At 48.1% G+C, this 24,875-nt stretch overlaps 1 protein-coding gene across 3 annotated transcripts in view; it reads left to right on the top strand.

Annotated features, from left to right (window-relative positions):
- The window catches only part of STEAP3 (STEAP3 metalloreductase), a 51,716-nt gene that overhangs the window by 13,084 nt on the left and 13,757 nt on the right, over positions 1-24,875 (top strand). For all 3 annotated transcript variants that reach the window (XM_002685438.6, NM_001304338.1, XM_010802148.4), the window contains exons 2-3: positions 16,833-17,332; positions 18,960-19,487. In XM_002685438.6, the coding sequence (XP_002685484.2) occupies positions 16,833-17,332; positions 18,960-19,487 (1,028 nt within the window). The remainder of the gene's footprint in view (positions 1-16,832; positions 17,333-18,959; positions 19,488-24,875) is intronic.

The following is a 24,875-nucleotide window of genomic DNA, read 5'->3' on the forward strand; positions in this document are numbered from 1 at the left end:
TGTTTTGCAGGCAGTGTGGTGATAAACCTCTCTTTTCTGTCCAACCAAACTTGCATATATGTCTTTGTGTGTGTACAGGGTTGTGTGTGCACGCATGTGCACGCACTCCTGCTTTCTGTTATTCTCTTCTGTAGGAACTTCTCAGCCTTCCTTTTAAAAATATAATGATTTTTTAATGATGTCTAAATAATGATTCCAGGCAGTATTACAAGAAATCTAACAGTAAAATGTTTGTTAGAGTCCATCAGAAAGGGAAAATGCCCTCAGAAAAAAAATAGAAACGCACCAATTAGATGTGTGTGTCTGTGACCCAGCTTTTAAACCTGTACTTGAGATGGCATCTTCTATGCTGTCTCCTGTCAGGTCAGCTGTGGGGGTTTGGGGGGGCGGGCAACTGGACACAGGTAGACTCTCCTTCTTGCCCCCTGGACCCCTCAACCTGAGATCAGGGAGGGAGGGCCAGTGCTGCTGTGGTTTAGAATCTAGGACAGAGGGCAGCCCTGGATCCGCAGAAACAACTTGAGAATGAGGTTGGAAAGTATGGGTTTGGGCAGCTCAGCTGGGCAGAGGGAGAGCAGAGAGGAAGCCAAGCCACCTCAGAGCCCCATGTAGACCAGACGACTGGCTATTACTCACACCCATGTGAATGAGCAGGACTGGACGGGGCTGGGGTAAGAGCCACTTAGGGGCCTTCAGGAAGTCCTGACTTGACGTCAGCTTTCTCATCTGTAAAATGGAAGCAGTGATACCCTGAGTGTACAAGTCCACAGTTAAAGTCTCTCCACTGTGTGAGTCAGACCCCACCTCATCGTCGCTTCTTTGACTCCTGATTGTTGGTGATGTGGCATGTGCCAGACACTTGCTGGGTACTGGGCTGTGACTTCCCAGCTGCATCTCAGTAGGGAAGGGCTGGCGGACCTCATAGCCCTGGGGAGACCCAGATTTCTACATGCCGTGGCTTTAGGGGCAGTCATGTGGAGGGAAGAAGGAACTAGGGGACTTCCCTGAAAACCGTATCTATTTGCATAACAAGTAGCCGGCTTTGTACTTATTGTCTCTTTCAGATTTATAAAATGGGAAAGATTTTGTCGGAGGTGTATTCACTTTACCAGACTGGGAAATGTGAATTATTCATATCAAAGTGTATTCATTTTAATATTAACATTAGCACATGGGGAAGGGCGATGGAGATTTAAGGAGGCTAGGAACTCTACCACCATCCACCCCTTGGGCCTCTCAAAGAAAGTTCCTACCATTATATGCTGGTTCCATCCTGTAAGCATGCTGCAGGCAGCCAAGAGGACCAGGGGAGGGAGGTTAATCCTGCCTCGAAGAGGAGGTAGGGTGAGGGCTTCGCAGAGGAATGGCCTTTCTGCTGGACTTTGAATTTTGTCATTTTGAAGGAAAAGACTTTTCAGGCACAAAGATTAAGTCTATGACTTGATCAGGAAAAAGCATAAGGAAGGATGTCCAGAGTCAAGACCATAGGCCAGGTGGGTCTTGATTGGGAAAAGCCAAGGAATTCATCTGCCAGAAGCCACAGCTGTGCCTCACCTGCCCCAGGTACTGTTCCCTGATGGAGAGGGCAGATCGCTCTGAATGGTTGCCACCTCCTGGCTCAGAGATTCATGGACCCTGGAGCCATTGGCCCAGCATCCCTGAAGCCTCCTTCCCTGGGTTTGTCCTTACCAGGCTGCACCCTAATGTGTCTCAGATGTGGTGTTTGATTTCCTACTTTGGCCAGAGTTGCATGAGCTGAACTGCATCATTCTGTTTCTTTGCAGTGTGTGAGTGCAGCTATGCATTGGTCTTCTGTGTTACTAAGTTCATCGAACAGTGAAATGTCTGGCCAGTTCTAACAGTATAAGCAAGCTACAGTAGGACTTCAAAACTCATCATGTGATTTAATCCCCTCTGGGCAGAGGAGGACCCCAGCTAGGTGCTGGGGTGAACAGCCAGGGCTCATTCCCAAGCACACTCTGCCCTCGGGCACAGAATCTAGCAGTTAAGTCATCCAAACCACAAACATTGATTGAGCACCTACATGGTGCTAGGCCCCAGACCAGATGCTAGAGACACAGAAATGAGTCCAAAGCGGCCCCTAGTCTGGCGGGGTGATAAACGAGCAAACCGGTACGTGTGGTCAATGGTAATGTGACAGGAGTGCAGACAGTCACGGAGCACAAGGTGCCCCTGTCCTTCAGGGCCCAGGAGGAAGCCAGGAGGTGCTCCCAGGACCTCCTGGACCAGTTCTTTGAGCTCTCAGAGACTTCTAACAAAAGTCAGAGTTCTGTGTGGAGCTGGCCTGTGGCAGGTGGTTGGGATGGAGTGGCGTGACAACCATCCCCACACAGAGCAGTTGGAGAGTGGAGGCTGAGTCCCACTGTCCCTAAGAGTTCAGAGGAAGAGGCCCCTGAGGGTCAGTTTCAGGCACCCCAGAGGCTTTCTGGAGAAGGTGGCCCATCAGCTGGGCAAAGCCAGGAAACATGCACCCCAAACCCAAGAATCTGGTCATGTGAGGCAGGCTGAGCTGCTTGGCCAAAGTCTGAGGACCTGCCCTTTCCCTTCCTCTATTCTCCCCAGGGGCAGGGGAGCCCCCAAGGCCAGGTGGGCCCATTTCTGGATGTGCAAAGGTACATCATGGCAAGGGGAAAGGGTGGAGGCAGCAACCAGCCACAAGACCCATCTGGCCCCAGGAGTTGCAGCACCAGGTGTCCCTGGAAAGCGAGAAGCCATCCAACCCCCATCGCTGAGGCGGCAGATTTCAGTTGCCGCTGCCTGACAGCCTCCAACCTGGCTGGCTTAACCGGTCCATAGGGAGCTGGCTGCCTCCACATGCCAGCACCCTGACCTCACTGGGCAGAGGCAAGTGTTCCTCCCTGGCTCCCACAGTGCTGGGCACGCCCTCATTCAAGCACTTTTCTCCTGGCCATGGGGTGTAGCCGACCTTTCCCCTAAGAGCCTCAAGAGGACAAACCGTCTTTTTAGCCACCTGCCAGAACACCTGGAGAAGGAAATGGCAACCCACTCCAGTATTCTTACCTAGAGAATCCCATGGACAGGGGAGCCTGGTGGGCTGCTGTCCATGGGGTTGCACAGAGTTGGACACGACTGAAGCGACTTAGCAGCAGCAGCAGCAGCCAGAACGCCTGCTAGGTACGCAGTGGGTATTCAGACCAGGGTTGGCAGGACCAACCTTTACGTAAAACCACACAGGATGTGCACTGCACAACTCCAGAGGGCACTGTTCGCATGGATCGCAATGTAAACGGTGCCCCTGGGGTTGTGAGCACAGGGCCCCTTGCTAGCATCTTCCCTGCTTTGCCCCACTGGTCTTGGTGCTGACCACCGGGACTTCCTCCCTCCCCCTTGCAAGCAGCACTGACCACCCTCCTGCCTCTGTGCTGACGGTGGGTAGTGATGAACTGTGCAAGTGAGCATTTCCTCCAGGCCTGGCTGTCAAATTCTAGTGAAAGAATACATGGATATGGATATGACTTCAGGCCATCTGAATTCTTGGTCCTTCAGGAAACTAAGTCTTCTGGGGAGATCACCCCAGTTGATGTGTTGGGGGCTCCTGGGTCCACAGGATCCGTGTGGTCTCCTGGTTTCACTATTCTCTTCTCCCTCAGTGGGAGAAGTGACCCCCTGCAGTGGGCCTGGTGACCCACACACAGTCTGGGGAGGGGGCCATGGGAGCAGTTTGCCTGGAGGGTTCACCTCATTGGCTGAGTGGGCAATACCACTATAGCCTTGACCGCCTTCTCTTTACCAGAAAGAGCCAGCTTTGGGAGGCCAAAGTGTGTGCAGGGATGGGGTGCACCTGGCCCTCAAGACTGAAAGGAGTATAAGAAGAGTTAATGATACCTGGGGTCCTGGGGGTCAGGGAGGCTTAATGAAGGAGTGGCCTAAAGGTTAGGCCTGACTATAAGAATTCAAGGAAGAAGTCAGATAGGAAGTGGTTCTTACATGCAAGTAATTCATTAATTCACTTGCCCCTCACACAGACCTTTTGTGAGCATCTGCTGCAGTGTTTTTAGCCTGTGGTCCTAGGACCAGTAGCATCAAAAATCCTGGGGATGCAGCCCAGCAGTAGGTTTTTGCTTTTGTTTTTGGCCGCGTGGCACTTGGGATCATTTGTTGCAGAGCACGGACTCTCTGGTTGTGGTGTGCAGGCTCAGCAGTGGGCTTAGATCCTCCGTGGCATGTGGGATCTTAGTTCCCCTGAGCAGGGATTGAACTCGCGTGCTCTGCTTTGAAAGACTGATTCTTAACCACTGGACCACCAGGGAAGTCCTGCTCAGCAGTATGGTTCCTTTTTTAGTACATATATAGTTTTATTGATTTGTTTGTTTTTGACCATGCTAGGTCTCTGTTGCTTCCCTGGCTTTTCCGTGGTTGTGGTGTACGGGCTTCTCGTTGCGGTGGCTTCTCACTGAGGAGCACAGGCTCTAGGGCTCAGGCTTCAGTAATCACAGCACGTGGGCTCAGTAGCTGTAGTAGAATATGGGCTTAGTTGCTCCATGGCATGTGGGATCTTCCTGGATCGGGGGTTGAAACCCATGTTCCCTGCATTGGCAGGCAGACTCTTCACCATGGAGCCACCAGGGAAGTCCCACCCAGCAGTATGTTTTACCAAGCCCTCCAGATGACTCAAGTGTAGCTCAGGATTGACCTAATACATGCGAGGCACTGGGCTAAGTGCTGGGACTACAGAAGTGAATTTGACTGTTCTTGCCCTTGGAGTCTGGGGAGGACAAAGGCAGGAAAGAGAGATCCTGTCAGTGCAAAAGGGCTGTTCTCAAAGAGCATGAAGGCAGAGTGGCTGCTGGTGGGGTTTGATCTAGGAGCTGGGGTTGCTGGTAAGGGCTGCTGGTGGCCTGTCAACACCAGTGCCTTGAGCTCCATCCCTGGGAGGGAGCCTGGTGCTGAGACTAGCAAAGCCCGGTCCCTTGGTGCCCTGCCCCTGACCACCAGCCTCTCTCCACTGTACCCCTCCCTGCTCAACTACCCCCTGTTACTTCTTCCTGAGCCCCAAAGAGCAGCATGACTTTTCCTCCAATTGTCTTAGTGAGAAGTGTGTGCAGATATCCAGACCATTACCTCAGAGCGTATTTTTAGAAAACTTTAGAGTAAAATTTTCCATTCAGCAGAGAACACCATTTATTGATTTAGGTGCATTTATTTCTGCTTTACACAGATCAAAGGTTTTTAAAAATCCTAGGCAGAGAGGAACAACATGAAACTCATATGAGTTCTAACAGGCTCAGATCGTGGCACTTTGCTACCTCCTATAATCCTTACTATGTTTCATTAAAGTAAGTGACATCACTCCATTGTACAGATGAAGAAACTGAGGCTCAGAGAGGTAAAGTGACTTGCCAAGGCCACCCAGCTCGTAAGTGGTACAGCTGAAATATAACCCCATAACTGCCTGTGTTCTTGCTGGCCCACTTTGCATTTTCCTAAGGTGACTGATCCTGAGTAAATCCAAATGTTTTACAAGACCACACTCTGCTAGGCAACCTCCCAATGACCACTGATGGCTCTCAGGGGCCGATCTTCTGCCTAATTAAGGAAGGGATGAGTTTGGTGGGGAAAGATGAATGTGTTGGACCTAATGCAGGCAGATTGGCAACTGTGTGCTAGTTTCCAGCTGCAGGTCCTTATATAAACCCTCAGCCACTATGAGGAGCCGATGATGCCTGTCTGTCCCCACTCACTGGAACACACGTGCCCTATTCGCTGACCCATCCCAGGAGCTGGTAGGTGAGCCTCAGGCCTTAGCGCCCTTCCTTGCAGGCCATCCACTGTGGCTCTGGAACAGCTGTCTGCTGACATGGGATGGAATGCAGAGAAGTAGTTGTGTGGGCAAAAGCTGCAAGGCCCATTCAGAAGCAAAGAGGACTGTTTAGCCCATGGTACTATCTACCTTTGGGGCTTCCGAGGTGGCTGAGTGGTAAAGAATCGCCTGCAATGCAGGAGACATGGGGTTGATCCCTGGGTCAGATCCCCTGGAGAAGGAAATGGCAACTCAGTTCAGTATTCTTGCCTAGGAAATTCCATGGACAGAGGAGCCTGGTGAGCTACAGCCCATGGGGACGCAGAGAGTCAGACACAACTGAGCGACTAAACAACAGCAACCATCTCCCCTACAGCAGTAGTTAATAGTGTTGATTACATAAGCCTCACTTTTCTACATGTCCTGGGGCTTAGAAACCTCAAATTTTGGGAACAACTAGGAGATAACTTGGGAAGGTTGCAGAATCACCAACACTGATGTCACAAAATCCATGCATTAACTCATGAGCAGTCCTTAAACTCTCACCAAAGCATGTTTGCTCTTAGTTTACACATAGTAACAGGCTGTGTAGTGTCTCAGGTTTTTTTGTAACAACTTTATTGAGCTATAATTCGTGTACTATATAATTCATCCATTTAAAGTAAGCCACCCAGTGGTTTTTTAGTATATGCACAGAGCTGTACACCCATCACCACAATCAATTTTAGAACGTTTTCATCACTCCAAAAAGAAACCCTGTACCAGTGAGCAGTCACTCTTCATTTTCCCCAACCCCATACCCCCCGCCCCCAACCTTAGTTCCTGGCAGCCTCTCATCTACTTTCTGTCTCTGTAGACTTGCCTGTTTCTAGGCATTTCATATAAATGGAATCATACAGTATGTGGCCTTTTGAGACTGGTTCCTTTCATTTAACATAATATTCTCCAAGTTCATAATGTTGTCGTGTGTATTAGTTCTTCATTCCTTTTCACTATGAATGTTATTCCGCTGTGTGCATGAACCACGTTTTGTTTATGCATTCATGAGTGGCGGCCATTGGGGTGTTTCCTCTGGGTTTATTGTGAATGTGCTACTGGGAACATTGGTGCACACATTTGTGTGTGTATATATGCTTTCATTTTTCTAGGGTATCTGTGTTCCTACAAGTGGGATTGCTGGAGTATATAGAAACTCTGTTTAAATTTCTGAGGAACCTCCAGGCTCTCTTCTCCAGCGGCTGTACCACTTTACTTCCCCAATAGCAGTGGATGGGGGTTTTGATTTCTCTATATCCCCACCAACAATTTTTATCTTTGTCTCCCTCTTTTTTTTTTGGTTAAGCCATCCTGCTGCTGCTGCTAAGTCTCTTCAGTTGTGTCCGACTCTGTGTGACCCCATAGACGGCAGCCCACCAGGCTCCCCCATCCCTGGGATTCTCCAGGCAAGAACACTGGAGTGGGTTGCCATTTCCTTCTCCAATGCATGAGAGTGAAAGGTGAAAGTGAAGTTGTTCAGTTGTGTCCGACTCTTAGCGACCCCATGGACTGCAGCCTACCTGGCTCCTCCATCCATGGGATTTTCCAGGCAAGAGTACTGGAGTGGGGTGCCATTTCCTTCTCCAATGCATGAAAGTGAAAAGTGAAAGTGAAGTTTCGCAGTCGTGTCTGACTCTTTGCAACTCCACGGACTGCAGCCCACCAGGCTCCTCCGTCCATGGGATTTTCCAGGCAAGAGTACTGGAGTGGATATAAAGTGATACCTCATGGTTTTCTTGATAATTTGCTTTTCCATGGGGGCTGATCATGTTGAGCATCTTTTTGTGTGTTTCTTGAAAACCAGTATATCTTTGGAGAAATGTCTACTCAAATCCTTTGCCCAATTTTATATAGGCTGTCTTTTTAATATTGAGCTCTAAGAGTTCTTTATATACTTAGAAACAAGCCCCTCATTGGATATATGGCTTGCAAAATTGCCCTGTCATTCTGTGGGTTGTCCTTTCACTGTCTTGATAGTGCATCGTCTGTATTTCTTGTCCACAGCCAATTAGCAGGATCTTGGAGGGCTTTAATTAAGAGGCAAGCAGGCTGACAGCTGTGATAAATGTCCTGCCAGTGAGGGAGGAGGTAAGCCTATAACACAGTTCTATAAAAGCAAGACGAGACTCAGGAACATCCCTTCTTGCGGCTCAGGTTGATCTCTGGGTTCTGGGTGAGGATGTGCTTGCCTTCTCTCGAAACAGGCACTGCATTTTGGAAGGATTTCTGCCCCCAAAGGACAAATAGAGTAAGTTTTGAAGCTGGAAGCTCCTGTGACATGTATCTCTAGTCACAAATATGCATGGAACATCTGCAATGTTTCAGGCACAAGGCTGGGTTTTAGAAGTCGGGTCATGGAACAAGCATGGTGATCTCTACCTTCTCAAAGTTGACTTGGGCAAGGCATGGGGACGCCAACAGACAAGGACCTAGAGAAGCCCCCTAGGTCCCTAACCACAGGCAAAGCCCAGGTGTGTACCAGGCTCAGCTAATCCATGCCCACTGAGGGAAGCCAGGCGGTCTTCCACCATTTTACAGATGAGGAAACTGAAGGAACTTGTCCATGTCTACTTGTGAGGAAATTGTCAGGATGGAACCTAGAGTTTCAGCCTCTGAGAGCCATGATCTTCATCTCTATGCTTTTTTAGTCTTTTTTTTTAAGTTCTGGGTAAGAATTTGCATTTTCATTTATGACTTGCCAGCTCCCGGGTGCTGGCTGTGGACACATATACCCTTTGCCCCAGGGCCACGAGCTATCTGTGGATCCCTGCTCTTCAGCTCCTGGGCCTTTTCTTACACAGGCTCATCTTTCTAGAAGGCTTTACTGAGCTCAATTGCACATCTTTCAAGGCTCAGCTCAGGCCCACCTCCTGCAGGAAGCTGCCCAGCTGCCCTGTCTGTAGGCAGGGTCCTCTCCCAGGGGACCGTGTTCAGTTGCCTCTTGTGCATGTCACTCCGTGGGGACCCCAGTGTCTGGAGGGTGTGAACTTCCCCAGGGGTTGTCAGGGATCATCCCTGGGAGTGGGAAGAAAACTTAGAGCTTCTGTTTGTTTTTAAATTTTTAGCCTTATCTCTTTACATTTATGTGTGTTTATATATGATTTATTCTGTATATAACATTAGAGTACACAAGTCATACTAAAATATACTTAATTTATAAATAAATAGAGCAGTTCTGGTTTGATCCCTGGGTCGGGAAGATCCCCTGGAGGAGGGCATGGCAACCCACGCCAGTATTCTTGCCTGGAGAATCCCATGGACAGAGGAGCCGGGCGGGCTACAGTCCATGGAGTCACAAAGAGTCAGACATGACTGAAGTGACTTAGCACAGCACATACATAGAATTACAGGAATGTAAGCCCCCCAGATTTAATGTTAAAATTTTTAAATAAAGCTCGAACACAACTGTGGGCCACTTGAGGGCAAGAATTGTGCCATATTCCTCTTGCAGTCCATGAGGCCAGAAATGTTAGCTAAGTTAGCCTCTGCCCTGGGGGTGGAGGGGGTGGCATCCCAGGTGGCCTGCAGACCCTCCAGCTGCAGGGTGCCAAGCTGGCACCCCCGCCCCCACCCACATCCAGCCCCAAAGCAGTGCCTTCGTGGCTGCAGCCTGCTCCAGCCCCTGGGGTCTGACGGGCGTGTGCCGCCCGTGTGGAAGGGGCTGCAGCGCTGTCCATGCCCTGACTGCCCACCTCTGAAGGCCTGTCTGAGAGCAGACAGAAGCTGGCAGGCAGGCCTGTGGGCCAGGCCTGGCTCCCAGCCACAAACAACCCATGTTGTGGCCCTGCCAGGAAGGAGGAGTGGCAAGCAGGGCAGAGACCCAGAGGGGACTGGGAACTGAGGTTTGTGCCAGTTCCTGCACAACCAGGCCTGCATGTTGTTCCGTCCACAGTTTGAGAAGGGGAGGCGGGAAGGTGTGTATGTGCAGGCCGCAGGCCCCAGCTGCCCCAACCCAGCTGCAATTTGATCCCCTCCCTTCCACCTCCCCCAGATCTGTAAATAGAATAGCAGGGGAGCCAGGGCCCAGGCAGGGTTAGGCCCTCTCACCTTTGGGTCACATGGACAGGCAACAGGGGCTCCGCCAGACCTTTGGGGCCTCCAGGATCCTACCACATGCCCTGCCCTTGCCAGCATCATGCCAGCTGCAGGCCTCATGCTGGGCACTGGGAGGGCCGAAGAATTCTGAAAGGCCCGTGAAGCTCTTCAGAGGAGAGTACACATAGATACACACACACACACACGTACATGTACACGTAGCACCAGTCAGAAAAGGTGGCTCTGAGCTCTTGTTAACTAATTTTACGCTCACAACAGTCCTTGGAGAAAGATGCAATTTGTGTCCCCATTTTAAAGGTGAGAGGACTAAAGTGCAGAAGCACCAGGGTGGTGAGCAATGGGCGTGGCTATGATCAGAACCTGGCACCTCTGCCCAGGTGGCTGGCCTTTTCCTGTCCCGAGGACCAGATTTTGGATGCAAGAAGCACTTTGGAGGTGTTTCATGTTTAGTTCCCATTTACCCTGAGGCTCAAAGCAGGGCCACTGAGGATGATAAGTCTGGATGTTTAATAGGTCCCTAGATGTTCCAATGTTTCAGGGTCAGTTCAGGGCAAAACTGGGACCAGCCCCAGGTCCCCCAGTCCGGGGCTGTGGCTTCCCTCAGCTTCAGCTGTGTCACCTCAGATCCCTGATGGGAAGCAAATACAAATGAGGTTCTGAGCAGTGAAGCCTGAGTGCCAGCCCTGAACACTTCCTCCCACCTCGTGATGCTAAGTCTGGGGATAAACACAGACAGGATTCCAAGTCCAGACCTCACTGACTTCTCTTTGGGCTGGTTCATGTTTACTGTGAGGCTGTCGATCACTCGGAGCTCTTCAAGGACCAGCAGAGGCTGTGTGTGCCATAATGTTGTCATTGGCTGCCCCTTTGGAAGCCCTATCCCGTCTTTTCCTGCATCACCCAACACACACACAGACACATGCAATTATAAACCACTGGAGAGTGGGGAGTGTTTCTTATTCATCTTTATGCTCCCAAGAGTGTTTAGCACATGGTAATTGCTCAGGAGATGGGAAGGAGAAGGGGAGAGCAAAGCCAGAGGAAAGGCTTCTGTTCATGAGGGGACCTGCTTGGGATCCTCCAAATCATTAGCAAACATGAAGGTGACCTGGAGGCCTCAGTGTGGTGACTCTCCCTCCCATAGGAACAAAGCCTGCTCTGGCGCCGGTGTCTCCAGGTGGCTGGAGCAGGGACTGGGGAGACCCCAGGGAAAGCTGGGCCATAGGGAAAGCTGGAGTCCCTAGAGAGGGATGTACAGTTATCTTGGCCCAAATCCCTGATGCTAGCCTGGGAATCTAAGGTCGCCTGAAAAGCCCCTGTCACCACTCACCCCTCTTCCTCAGGTGCAGAGGCACTGGGAGGGTCACTGCATCCTTCCATCACCTCATCCCTGCCGCTGGGACAGTGCTGGCACCCAGGGTCTGCTTCATCACCAGAGCCGCCATCCACCCAGTGCTGGCTTAAGTGCTGAGAGAGCCTGTTCTGGATGCTTAACACATATTGGTTTCTTCACTGCTACAACCCCCCCATAATGTGTGCTGTTATCAACTGTAGTCACCATGGTGTTCATTAGATCTCCCAAACATACTCATAACTGAAAGTTTCTACCCTTAGGCCAATATCTCCCCATTTCTCCTGGTCACCGGTCTACTCTCTACTTCTAAGTTGGGGTTTTTCAGAACCACATATAATTGGGGTCATGCAGTATTTGTCTTCTGTATTTGGTTTATTCCACTTAGCATAATGTCCTCCGGGTTCATTATATTGATGCAAATATCAAGATTTCCTTCTTTTTTTTAAGGTTGAATAATATTCCATTGTACTCATACACCATATTTTCATTATCCTTCATCCATAGACAGACACTGAGGTTGTTTCCATATCTTGTCTACTACGAATTATGCTGCAATAAACATGGGGTACAGATCTCTCCAAGAGAGTGATTTTCTTTCCTTTGGTAAATATCCAGTAGTAGTGTGCTGGAGCATCTGGTAGTTCTATTTTTAATATTTTGAGGAGTCACTGTGCTGTTTTCCACAATGGCTGTATGAATTTACATTCCTACTAGCAATGCATCAGTTCAGTTTAGTCGCTCAGTTGTGTCTGACTCTTTGCGACCCCATGAATTGCAGCACGCCAGGCCTCCCTGTCCATCACCAACCCCCAGAAGGGTTCTCTTTTCTCTACATGTGTGCCAACACTTACTATCTTTTGACTTTTTGACACTAGTCATCCTAACAGGTATGAGGTTTTGATTTACATTTTCCTGATTAGTGATGTTAAGTATTTGTTGACCATTTGTATGTCTTCCTTAGCAAAATGTCTGTTAATTCCTTTGCATTTTTAATTGGATTACTTGGGTTTTTACTATTGAGTTGTATGATTTCCTTAAATATTTTAGAAATTAACCCCTTAATGGATATGATTTACAAATGTTTTCTTCCATTCCATAGATTACCTTTTCATGTTGTTGACTGTTGATTCTTCCTTTGCTGTGCAAAAACTTTTTAGTTTGATATAGTCAAACTCAATTTGTTTGTTTTTACTTCTGATCTTTGTACTTTTGGTGTCAAATCTAAATGAAGTCATTGACAAGACCAATGTCAAGGAGCTTTTTCCCAAGTTTTTTTCTAGGACAGTAATACAGTTTCGGGTCTTGTTTTTTTTTTTTTTTTTTTGAGTGTGAGTCTTTAATCCATTTTGAGTTGATTTTTCTGTATGATATGAGATATGGGTCCACTTTCATTCTTTTCCATAAGGATGTCCAGTTTTTCCAAAGCCATTTGTTGAAGAGATTGTCCTTTCCCTATTGCATATTCTTGACCATATATGCATGGGTTTATTTCTGGGTTGGCTATTCTGTTTTGGTTTATGTCTGTTTTATGTCAGTAATATATTGTTTTAATTACTAAAGTTTTGTAATATAATTTGAAATCAGGAAGTATGATGCTTCCAGCTTTGTTCTTCTTGCTCAAGATTGCTCTGGTTATTTCAGATCTTTTATGGTTCTGTATGAATCTTAGTATTTTTTTTTTTCTATATCTGAAAAATGTCATTGGAATTTTTGTATAGATTGCTATGAATCTGAAAGTCTTTTAATTTATTAGCATCTTCTTCAATTTCTTTCATCAGTGTTCCGTAGTTTTAAGCGTACAGATCTTTCCCCTCCTTGGTTAAATTTATTCCAAAGTATTTTATTCTTTAAAAAATATTTATTTATTTGTTTTATTTGGCTGCATTGGGTCTTAGTTGCAGTACACATGGGATCTTTTGTTGTGGCAAATGGGCTTAGTTGCCCCAAGGCATGTGGGATCTTAGTTCTCTGACCAGGGATCAAACCAGCACTCCCTGCATTGGGAGGCAGATTCTTAACCACTGGACCACCAGGGAAGTCCTTGTTAATGGTGCTGTGTGGGACTGTGAAGAAAGCTGAGCACCGAAGAATTGATGCTTTTGAACTGCGGTGTTGGAGAAGACTCTTGAGAGTCCCTTGGACTGCAAGGAGATCCAACCAGTCCCACCTAAAGAAGATCAGTCCTGGGTGTTCATTGGAAGGACTGATGCTAAAGCTGAAACTCCAATACTTTGGCCACCTCATGCGAAGAGTTTGACTCATTGGAAAAGACCCTGATGCTGGGAGGGATTGGGGGCAGGAGGAGAAGGGACGACAGAGGATGAAATGGCTGGATGACATCACCAACTCGATGGACATGAGTTTGAGTGAACTCCGGGAGTTGGTGATGGACAGGGCGGCCTGGCGTGCTGCCATTCATGGGGTCACAAAGAGCCGGACATGACTGGGCGACTGAACTGAACTGAACTGATGGGACTGTTTAGTGCATTCCTTTTTCAGATAGTTCATTGTTGGTATATATACAGCTTATTTTTGCATGTTGATTTTCTATCCTGCAGCTTCACTGGATTAATTTCTTAGTTTTAATAGTTTTTTGGTGGTGTCTTTAGAGTTTTCTATATATAAGATCATGTCAACTGTAAAGAAAGACAATTTTATTTCTTCCTTACCAATCTGGATGTCTTTTGTTCTTTTTCTTGTCTGATTGCTCTAACTAGGACTTCCACTACTATGTTGAGTAGAAGTGGCCAGGAGTGGGCATCCTTGTATTATCTCTGATGACTTAGAGGAAAAGCTTTTAGCTTCTCATGATTGAGTATGATGTACGTGTGAGCTTGTCATGTATGGCCTTTATTATACTGAAGTACATTCCTAATTCTGTATCTAACTTGTTGAGAGTTTTTATCATGAAAGAATGTTCACTTTTGTTAAATGTTTTTTCTGCATCTATTGAGATGATCGGATTAATTTCATCCCTCATTCTTTCATTATGGTACATCACATTTAAAGGTTTGCCTATGTTGAACCATCCTGGCATCCCAGGGATAAATCCCACTTTGATCGTGGTGTAGGATCCTTTTAATGTGCTGCTGAATTCAATTTCTTAGTGTTTCATTGAGGATTTATGCATCTATGTTCATCAGGGATATTGGCCTGTAATTTCCTTTTCTTGTACTGTCCTTATCTGGCTTTAGTATTAGGGTAATGATAGCATCATAAAGTGAGCTTGGAAGTGTTCCTTTCTCTTCAGTTTTTTTGAAGAGTGAGGAAAGGATTAGCATTAACTTGTCAGGAAATCTCTGGAAGAATTCACCAGTGAAGCCATCCAGTCCTAGGCCTTTCTTTGTTGGGAGAGGCTTTGAGGTCTTTTTGTTTGTTTGTTTTTTTGCTTATTATTTTAAAATAGTCACAATAAATCCATTTTATTTTAAAATAGTGAGATATTTTCAGGAAAATGATATTTTCCAAAACAAAAAGTAATGCGAACAGAGGCATTGTTTTATATTTTTTAATATCTCCTTAAGGGCTGGCTTAATATGAAAGAGCTGGATTCTCATGTTTCTGCATTCACTGTGGGGCAATATTTGATTAAAATATATGAAGAAAATCCAGCCTCACAGAGACATGTAGTTAGGAAAGGGAAGAGTGTCTTAGTTTATCATTATAGATATTCTTCTTTGATTCAGCATCTATCTAGTCAGCTAAGTCAGAGAGTTTTTTAAATCACTGATTCAATCTCCTTACTCATTACTGGCCTATTTAGATTTTTTATTTCATCATGAGTCAGTCTTGGTAGATAGTATGTTTTTAGGAATTTATCCATTTTTTTGGTGTTGTCCAATTTGTTGTCATATAATTGTCCATAATAGTCTCTTATAATCTTTTGTATTTCTGTGATGTCAGTTATAATGTCTCTTTCTTTTTTATTTTATTTGAATCTTTTTTTTTTTTTCTTAGTGTATTAGCTAAAGGTTTGTCAATTTTATCTTTTCAGAATACCAGGTCTTCATTGATTTTTTTCTATTGTTTTTCTAGCTTTTGTTTCAATTATTCCCATTCTGATCTTTATTATTTCCTTCCGTTAACTTGGACTTTGTTGTTCTTTTTCTAGTTCCTTGAGATGTAAACTAAGTTGTTTTGAGATCTTTCTTTTTTCTTCATTTTGGCATTAAGCTATACTTTCCTCCTAGAGCTGCTTTTGCTTCACTTCATACTTTTTGGTATGTTATACTTCCATTTTTGCTTGCTTCAGATATTTTCTTTTTTAATTTCTCTTTTGATTCTTCCTCAGCTTATTGGTCATTCAGGAGTATGTTAATTTCCACATATTTGTGAATTTTCTAATTTTTCTCCTGTTACTGATTTCTAGTTTCATACCATTGTGGTCGGAAAAATACTTGATGTGATTTCAGCTTTTTTAAATCGTTAAGATGTGTCTTATGACCTAACATATGCTCTGTTCTGTGACGTGTGAGGAGAATGTCTATCGTGCTGCTGTTGGATAGAATGTTCTCTATATATTTGTTGGGTTCATTGGGTCTAAGGTATAGTTCAAGTTCAATGTTTCCATGCTGACTTTTCTTATTTGTCTGATCCATCCATTATTGAAAGTGGGATAGTGAAGTCCCCTACTGTTATTGTTGCTATTTTCCCTTGGGGTATGTTAATATTTGCTTTATGTATTTAGGTGTTCTATCTACCATAATTTTAAATTAATGATGAGTTTAAATCATATTTGGAGAGCCCTTTCACAATTAAACTTGTGATGTGACATTGGTCATTATTGGTGACAAAGCTGCAGATAGGCCAATACTACTGTGCTGCTGCTTACATTCATACTGAAGAAAATAGCAACTTACAGCTAGAAGTCGGTGACAATTAAAACAAATAACTTTCCCACCCAAGTGTACTGTAAATTTGTAGCCCAAATTCAGGGGCCCAGTCTTAGGTCCCATTCACTGTCAAGTCCCACTCCAGTCCTATCCTCAGAGAGTAGAATTGTGGTGTTCGTTCGTTCATTCATTCAGTAAGCACTGAATACCAGCTCTGTGCCAGGCCTTGTGATAAATGGTAAGATCCACAGTCAAATAAGATGAAGTTGCTATCTTTAAGCTGCTCACTGTCTACTTAAGGAAGAGCATCAGAGATACCATTCCAAAACGCAGAGTGTAAACAAGCACAGGAACGCACAGTCTACCCTTCCTAGTAATCCGATAAACCCGATGATGCTGAAGTTGGGGTCACTCCCGGATACTAACACTGACTATTACATAATGCTTTTGAAAAGACATGCATAGCATTGATCATAGAAATTCCATACCCTTCTTTCCCAGCACACTCACTCTCACAAATTTGTACCAAACAAATAATTCAGGACAAAGGACAGAGTAGAATGCAGAGGTCCTTCCCTCTCCTCTTCTGGAATCTGTGAGCTCCTGAAGAAGGGGCTGGGACTTATTCAGCTTGTGCCCCCATGCTGGCACATATTAACACTGAAAGGTCTGTTGGGTGAATGTTGGACCATCATGCAGTTCTGATGGACAGAGAGGGAGCTGGTAGGAGGGGCAGTCCACAAGCTGACCAACTTCCTGTTTTCTCTTCTAGCCACCAGAACATCAGGAAAAATGGACAAGCCGCTCATCAGCCACCACCTGGTGGACAGTGATGGCAGCCTTGCTGAGGCCCCCAGTGAGGTTCCCAAAGTGGGCATCCTGGGCAGCGGGGACTTTGCTCGCTCCCTGGCCACCCGCCTGGTGGGCTCCGGCTTCAGTGTGGTGGTGGGGAGCCGCAACCCCAAACGCATGGCTGGGCTGTTTCCCTCAGCAGCGCAAGTGACTCTCCAGGAGGAGGCGGTGGGCTCCCCGGAGGTCATCTTCGTGGCTATGTTCCGGGAACACTACTCCACATTGTGTGGCCTCAGTGACCAGCTGGCTGGCAAGATCCTGGTGGACGTGAGCAATCCCACAGAGCAGGAGCACCTGCAGCACCATCAGTCCAACGCTGAGTACCTGGCCTCCCTTTTCCCCACCTGTGCAGTGGTCAAGGCCTTCAATGTCATCTCTGCCTGGACCCTGCAGTCTGGTCCAAGGGATGGAAATAGGCAGGTAAGTGCTGGAGGAATGCCAGTCACCATAATAAATGTAAAAGGCTAAGTTTCATTGAAGGCCCTTGATGAACCAGGCTCTTCGTGTACGTTATCTCAGCTCATCTCACATGACTGCAAAGTTCCATTTCGCAGAGTAGGGCAGTGTGGTGCAGAGTTGTTAATGAGCTTACTTACACCAGGTCCCATAACTTAGTGAGCTGGGGTTTGAACTGGAAATCCATGTTCTTCTATTGTAATTTGATTTCCAAGAAAATAAGGAGGAAAAGGTTGATGGCTTTCTTTTTACTATCTGGAGTCTAGAACAAGAGAGATTTTGCTTTTAGGATTGGACTTAGAAAGAAGAACCTGCGCCAGGTCCTGAGGAAACAGGCAAGTCCCAAACTTTATCTCATCTATTCCAAGGGCTTCCAAGAACTGAGCAGATTTCTCAGAATAGTTAATAGCAGGTTTTTCTGGAAGTGGAAAAAGGCTCCAGAAACAGCCATTGCTGCATACAGTTGTTGGCAAGAGGGGCTCTAACCAAGACAAGATGGTTTCTAATGTCAAGAGGCCACCTGCACTTTCCTGAAGGAAGGATGCCAGGCTCCACATGTGTATGAGACCCTCTTCCAATGAGTCCAGCTCAGATGGCTCCTCTGCCAACTCCATGCCAGGCTGTGGGAGAGCCCAAGGTACCCAGCCCCTCTAACTGGAGGGTCCTCTTTACAGCCTGCATCTTGGGACTCTCATATATGGACAGGCAATGGACAGTGGCTGAATGTAGAATAGCAGAGCCTGGAGGGAGCAGAACCAGCAGCTGGCTGGGGAAGCCTTTGAGGTCAGCTTTGGCCTCGGCCCTACCTCATGTCATCAGGCACAGAAAGGGCATTCCTTCTGAGACACAGAGGTGAGAATTGATGCTCCCAAACTTCAGTTTCCTCACCTGAAAAATGTGGACAGTAGTACCTACTTTCAGGCTTGTGGCAATGCTGAGGGATCACATGTGTTAAGCCTGGTACATAGTAGGTCCTGAGTCAGTGTTGGTAGAGCAGCTGACCACAGCAGTGTCAGCAAGACACATGGAGTGTTTGGGACCAGAGGACACCAGTGGACCTGCCTGGGGGCTCACAGAGGGGAGCAGTGGGCTACAAGGCAGGGGCTGACTTGTGGATTGCCTTGTGTGTTGGCTGAGAGCTGTAAGGGGCAAGAGGACATGGTCACAGAGGACACTTGTGGACTGAGGGATGGAGCTGCAGCCACAGCAGCACGTTCTTGGCCATATGCAAAGCCCAATAGCTGAGCAACCCTCAGGGCAGGCCAGAGTCCTCAAGGTACCTATTCCAAGGGCTCCTGGGGGCTGCCTAGATGGGTGTTCTGCGTGTGGATGCTGATGGCTATGAGCTGGGTGAGATGCTCACTGTTGAATGAGTGTTGGCCATTATCCTTGAGTAGCGGGCACTGCTGGGTCAGAGACTGGGAGACCACAGGGAAGAAAGGCCTCTGGCCTGGGAGTCAGGGCCACCTTCTGCTCCAGCTGTACCTTACCTGGCAGTTTCCTCGGCTATTCAGTGAGGAGTTTGGCCAGGAGGCTCTCTGAGGCCCCACCCAGGGACCCCATCTGATGCCTCCCACCTCCCTCCCCACAGGTGCCCATCTGCAGTGACCAGCCGGAAGCCAAGCGCACTGTCTTGGAGATGGTGAGGGCCATGGGCTTCACCCCTGTGGACATGGGGTCCCTGGCCTCAGCCCGGGAGGTGGAAGCCATGCCCCTGCGCCTCTTCCCAGGCTGGAAGGTGCCCGCCCTCCTGGCCCTGGGGCTCTTCATTTTCTTCTACGCCTACAACTTTGTCCGAGATGTGCTGGAGCCCTACGTGCAGGAGGGCAAGAACAAGTTCTACAAGCTCCCTGTGTTCGTGGTCAACACAACGCTGCCCTGCGTGGCCTACGTGCTGCTGTCGCTGGTGTACCTGCCCGGCGTGCTGGCAGCTGCCCTGCAGTTGCGCCGCGGCACCAAGTACCAACGCTTCCCCGACTGGCTGGACCACTGGCTGCAGCACCGCAAGCAGATCGGCCTGCTCAGTTTCTTCTGCGCTGCCCTGCACGCGCTGTACAGTCTCTGCTTGCCGCTGCGCCGCTCCCACCGCTACGACTTGGTCAACCTGGCCATCAAGCAGGTACGGCCCTCGTGAGTCGTCTCCTGCCAGTCATGGTACTGGGTGTCCCGTAGGTACAGTGTTCCACTTGTCATCTGCCAATTCTTCCCCATGGGACAGCTGTAAAGAATCTGCCTGCTGATGCAGGAGAAGGAGATGTGGAAATGTGGGTTGATCCCTGGTTGGAAAGATCCCCTGGAGTGGGGAATGGCACCCCACTCCAGTATTCTTGCCTGGAGAATCCCATGGACAGAGGAGCGTGGCGGGCTACGTACATGGGGTCACAAAAAGTCAGATATAACTGAGCACACATGCCTATGGCTAAGGAGGAAAAGAAAACTGTGGAGAAGGGTGGGGTGTGATTTTAAAGGGTGGTGTAGGAGACCTTCCTAAGTAGGTGATATGTGAGCACAGGTTGGAAGGAGAGCAGCTGCCTGGCACCTTTGAGGAACAGCAAGGAGGACCTCTTGGTGGAGCCCAGGAAGGCAGTGGTGGGTGAGGCCTGGGAGGCTGAAGCCACACCAGAGAGGCCTTGAAGGCCAAGAAAGGGCTTTGGCCTTAGACTCTAAGCCAATGAAAGGTTTTGAGTAGAGGATTGATGATCCATCTGGGGTTTTAATTGGCTCACTCTGCTACCAGGTGGAGAAGCTAGAAGATCTTCTAACTTGATCAGATGAAGATGCTGGGAGACCAGTTAGGAGGCTGTGCAGAAACCCTGATGAGAGGCGATGGAGGCTTGGAATGGGGTGGGGGCAGCAGAGGGGCAAGAAGGTACTGAAGGCATGTTTTGAAGCCTGAGTACACAGGATTGCTGTAATAGACTTGGGATAGATGAGGTGCTCAGGTTCTCAGCCTGAGTACCAAGGGGGATGGAGTTACCATCATCTGAGATGGGGAAGGCTGCAGAAATATGTTTTTTGCGGGGGGCACAGTAATTATGCATTTAGGAAAGCCAGATGGTGCTCTTTTGCCATCAGGATTCCTGGGAATGCAGGGCCTTCAGCCCAAACCAAATAGCACCACAGGCAGCCTCCCCTGGCACCTGTACCTACAGAAATAGGCCCCCTAGATGCTTCCTCCTGGTTTACAAACTCACAGGGCCTGATTCTGACTCCAAAGCTCAGGTCTGCAAGCAACACTGCTGTTCTTTATTTTCCTGAACCTGCTTGATTCTCCCTCTAGCCCTCAGCCTCTGGCCTGGTGTGTGGGTCCTACACACTCCAGGACACTTAAGTCACCCAATGAGACCCTTCTCATCTACCCCTGGTTCCAGCTGCAGTTTTGTTCTTGCTTGGGAAGCAGGGATCCTACTGAGGCTGTGCCCTCCCCAGGCACATCTGCCATGCAGCCATCCCCTCAGAGGCCTGGCCACTTCCCAGAGCAGGACTGTGGGGGCAAGGTGGGGCCGCTTCCTGGGAACCACAGACCTCAGCCCCTACTCACTTGGGTTCCTGCCTCCCTGCTCTCAGTTTCTCAAATGCCTTTGTCCTTCCCCACCCATGGACACCTGGCATCATTGCATCTGTAGGCTTGGGCTTTCATAAGAGAAAGTTGGAACCCAGACTTCAGGTGAAAAGGCAAGACACCTGCTGGCAACGAGAGAGAAAGAGAAAAATAATGGTCACACACTCTTTAAAAATAGCTTACTGTGTTCTAAGTAGCATTCTAAGAGCTTTACATACCCAGCATGAATTCATTTAGCTCTTATCTCTATAAAGTAGATGCTGTACTACCCTTATTTTACAGGTGATAAAACTGAGGCACAGAGAGTTTAAGTTACTTGGCCAAAGTCACACGGCCAGTGAGGGGCTGAGGTGGGATGCAGATCCAGCCATTCTCTTCCAGATCCATGTTCACGCCCATGTAATTTCTACAGGGAAAACAAGTCCAAATTACCAGTTGAGTAAGTGATCCCAGAGCTCATTCATTCACTGAGTTCTACTCTACCAGGCCCTAAGGCCACAGGAAGAAATAGGACAGTCTCATCCTCCCCTTAGCTGGCATGGGGTGGCGTGCAGGCCTGCAGGCCAGAACTCTGGACTCTTGTTCTCTAGCATCACTGATGAGAACAAAGAGCTTGACCTTGAGCAAGTCATGGCCCCTCCTTGGTTCTCAGCACCCTGATGTAGATGGAGGTCTTACCCAGTGCTAGTGGTTTTGATGCTCTCTGATATTCTCCCACTGGGCAGGAGGCCCTGCATAGCCTCTCGGGGTATGCTGCCCAGGAGGTGGCAGATCTGGGTGGCAGGCATTTCAGGCAGCGGGGAGGGAAGAAGGTGATGCCCTCTTCCCACCAGAGCATGAGGCAAACCCTTGGCTGCCCCTTCCCCTGCTCACCCTCTGACTGCCACTCTCCAGATTCTCCGCCCTGCAAAGGCTCTTTCTGTTTTTAATTCAATCATTTATTTATTTTTGGCTATGCTGGGTCTTTGTTGTTGCATGGGCTTTCTCTAGGTGAGGCAAGCAGGGGCTACTCTGTTGCCTGTGTCCAGACTTCTCATTGCAGTGGCTTCTCTGGTTGCTGAGCACATGCTCTAGGCACACAGGCTCAGCAGCTGCGATGTGCGGGCTCTAGGGTACTCCGTTTTCAGTAGTTGTCACTCATGGGCCCTAGAGCTCATGGGCTTCAGTAGTGGCTTGCAGGCTCTAGAGTGTGGGCTCAGTAGCTATGGCACATGTGCTTCTTTGCTCTGCAGCATGTGGATCTACCGGACCAGGGATCAAACCCATGTCTCCTGTCTCATAGGCAGATTCTTATCCACTATGCCACCAGGGAAGTCCCCAAGGCTCTTCTTGATATTATGTTAATATAGTTTTGCCATGATGCAAATACCAAGGCACAGAGGGGCAAGTGCAAGGTCATTTTCCCTGGGTTTCAAAGCCCTGTAAGGCTGCAGGCCCCGGTGGAGGTTGCCAAGCAACCATCACTCCCACAGGATGGGATCAGAGACAGATAGCAAAGTCAAGCGAAGGGGCCAAACCTTGTTCTGCAGTGTTCTGTAGTGCAGAGCCAGGGCTGCTGTGGGTATGTCGGGGGCGGGGAGGCCGGTTAACAGCAGAGTAGCACAGAAGTAGGATGCACACCCAGGAAGTGATGAGTTGCCTGAACCTGGAGGTTTAGATACTGGATAGTCTGCAGGTCAACCATGCCCTCAGGCTCCAAGACTGGGCATCTGAGGTTGTCCTGCATTCAGCCCCTAACAGCAGGGCTCTGGGGGCAGTTTGTGACCTGTGACTTTTCCAGTCTGCCCTCAGGCTGCCCTCTCAGGGCCCACCTTGGCTGCCTGACTGGAGGGAAGGGAGCACGCTAGCCTGGGCACAGGAAACACAGGTTTCCTTTAACCCGAAGTCCACAGAATTGGAGACGCAGCTGTACACCAGCTGCAGAGAAGACCTCTAAGACTATGTTTATTGATATTATTAATAGTATTACCAATGGTAACTACTACTTTCTGATTTACATCTATGGTAAATCATATTTTATTTACTAGTGCTTTCTGATTTACTTCAATGGTGCCTTAGAAATACATTTTAAGATCAAAATTAATATCAAAGACAATGTTTTATGCACACACTCTCTTCTCCTTCCTCTCACCCCAAATCTAGTCTAAGCTGTCAGAGAGAACCATCTAGATCTCACGTCTGACCATGTCACTACTGAAAAGCATTTGGTGACTCAGGATAAGGACAGACCCTTCACAATGCATCTGGGCTCTATCCCCAGCCTCATCTCCCCAGTGCTTCTTTGACACATCACACTCAGGTCCCATACTGTCCTCAGAATGGGCAGAGCTCATTCCTCTAGCTTGGACACCCCAACCTGGGACAGCTTGGCAGTCTGACAAACTCCTATTCCTCCTTCAAAACCCAACCTCTATTAAGCCTCTCCAGCCACTCTCCCGTTCCCCATTCCTACCTCTGTTTTCTGTTGTGTTTGGTCCATATTTCTATGATATTTCTTTTGCATCACTGTATAATCACTCATCTACATGTCTGCCCAGCCTAGATTTCCATGACTGGATGGGTCTTCCACCCCTTGAGGTCCATGGTTCCTAACACAGAGTCCCAGTGCATATTCACTGAGTGACTGTTAACTTGGCCACCATGAAGCTAACACCAGGCATCTCTTACGAGAAGCCTGGGTAAAGCTTGGGGAAAGACTAGTCTAACTTTCCAGCTGCCATTAAGACCAACAGCACCAGCCATTTATTATATTAATCATCTACTATGTGCCAGTCACTTCTCACTTCACAAACATCATCCATTTAGTCTTTGCAATAACAGAGAGAGGTGCTGGTACTCTGGAAATCGACTGCCTGGATCTCGTGACTGACCCCCAGCAGCAGACCCAGCATTGGAACCCAGGCCTTGGGACAGCGAAGCCATTCTCACCAGCACCCTAGACTGACCCTTCTCCTGCTTTAGCATAGTCTCCGGGTTTGGCTGGAGGTCAGCATCACCCTCTTGCCAACCACCACCCACTCTTGGGACATGGTGAGCCTTCTGGGTCTCCTGTCCCTGAACCCTTCTGCCTCTAAGCTGAAACCTACAGGGAAAGGAAACGTCATGCGTGGATGCCAGCATTCCATCTCTTGTTGATGAGCACTGTCCTCATCGTGTCAAGGTGGACAGCTTAATTAGCTCTGAACACGGGAGAATCCCTAGGGGAGTAGAGAGCTATTGAATCTATGTCCCGGTTAGCCGTGTGTGACCCTGGTCACTGGGAGCCCTGAGAACAGCACTTTGGTTGGATGAGACCCCCACGGCCTAATATCCAGATGCTCACACAGGTTCCTCAACACCCATTACTCCCTTGCCCGCCTCACCCAACCCCTTCCCAGCATCACTGCTGAGTGGAAATATTAGGAAAAAAACAAGACATTTTGCAAGCAAATGTGGTGTGTGTCATCATCCAGACTCTTGACTTGTGACATTAACTGCCTAATCTTACCAAAAGGCAGAAGGGAGTGACTAATGAAGTATATCTGAAGAACAAACAACTGAGAACATGGGGATGACTTACAAGAGGCAGTTGTTAGCCATGGGAAGGTGTGAGTAAGCCTCCACCAGGCTCAGGTAGGAGGGAGACCTCCCAGCCCCCTTCAGGGTAATATCCGGCCCCGCCTTCCCTAGCTGGTGATGACATTTGTTTGGTAAGGGAGCAAAATTCTAGGATTTTAGACACGAGCTCTTCCTGCTCTGTGGAGAAACAGGCCCAGAGCTGGAGTTGCCCAGAGTCTCACAGGACTTGTGGTCAGGGTGAGAACCTGGGTCTCCAGACTCCTGGTCCTTTTGTGGCTTAATGACACCAGCGAGAGCCAGCCTGCACTGAAATAGAACAGAGTCCATCATTTTTCACAAACTACAGGAAAAGTATTCAATGGATGGCATTTGCTCAGTTTCTTTCAA

This window comes from Bos taurus, chromosome 2 (assembly GCF_002263795.3).
Source record: "Bos taurus isolate L1 Dominette 01449 registration number 42190680 breed Hereford chromosome 2, ARS-UCD2.0, whole genome shotgun sequence".
Lineage (NCBI taxonomy): Eukaryota > Metazoa > Chordata > Mammalia > Artiodactyla > Bovidae > Bos > Bos taurus.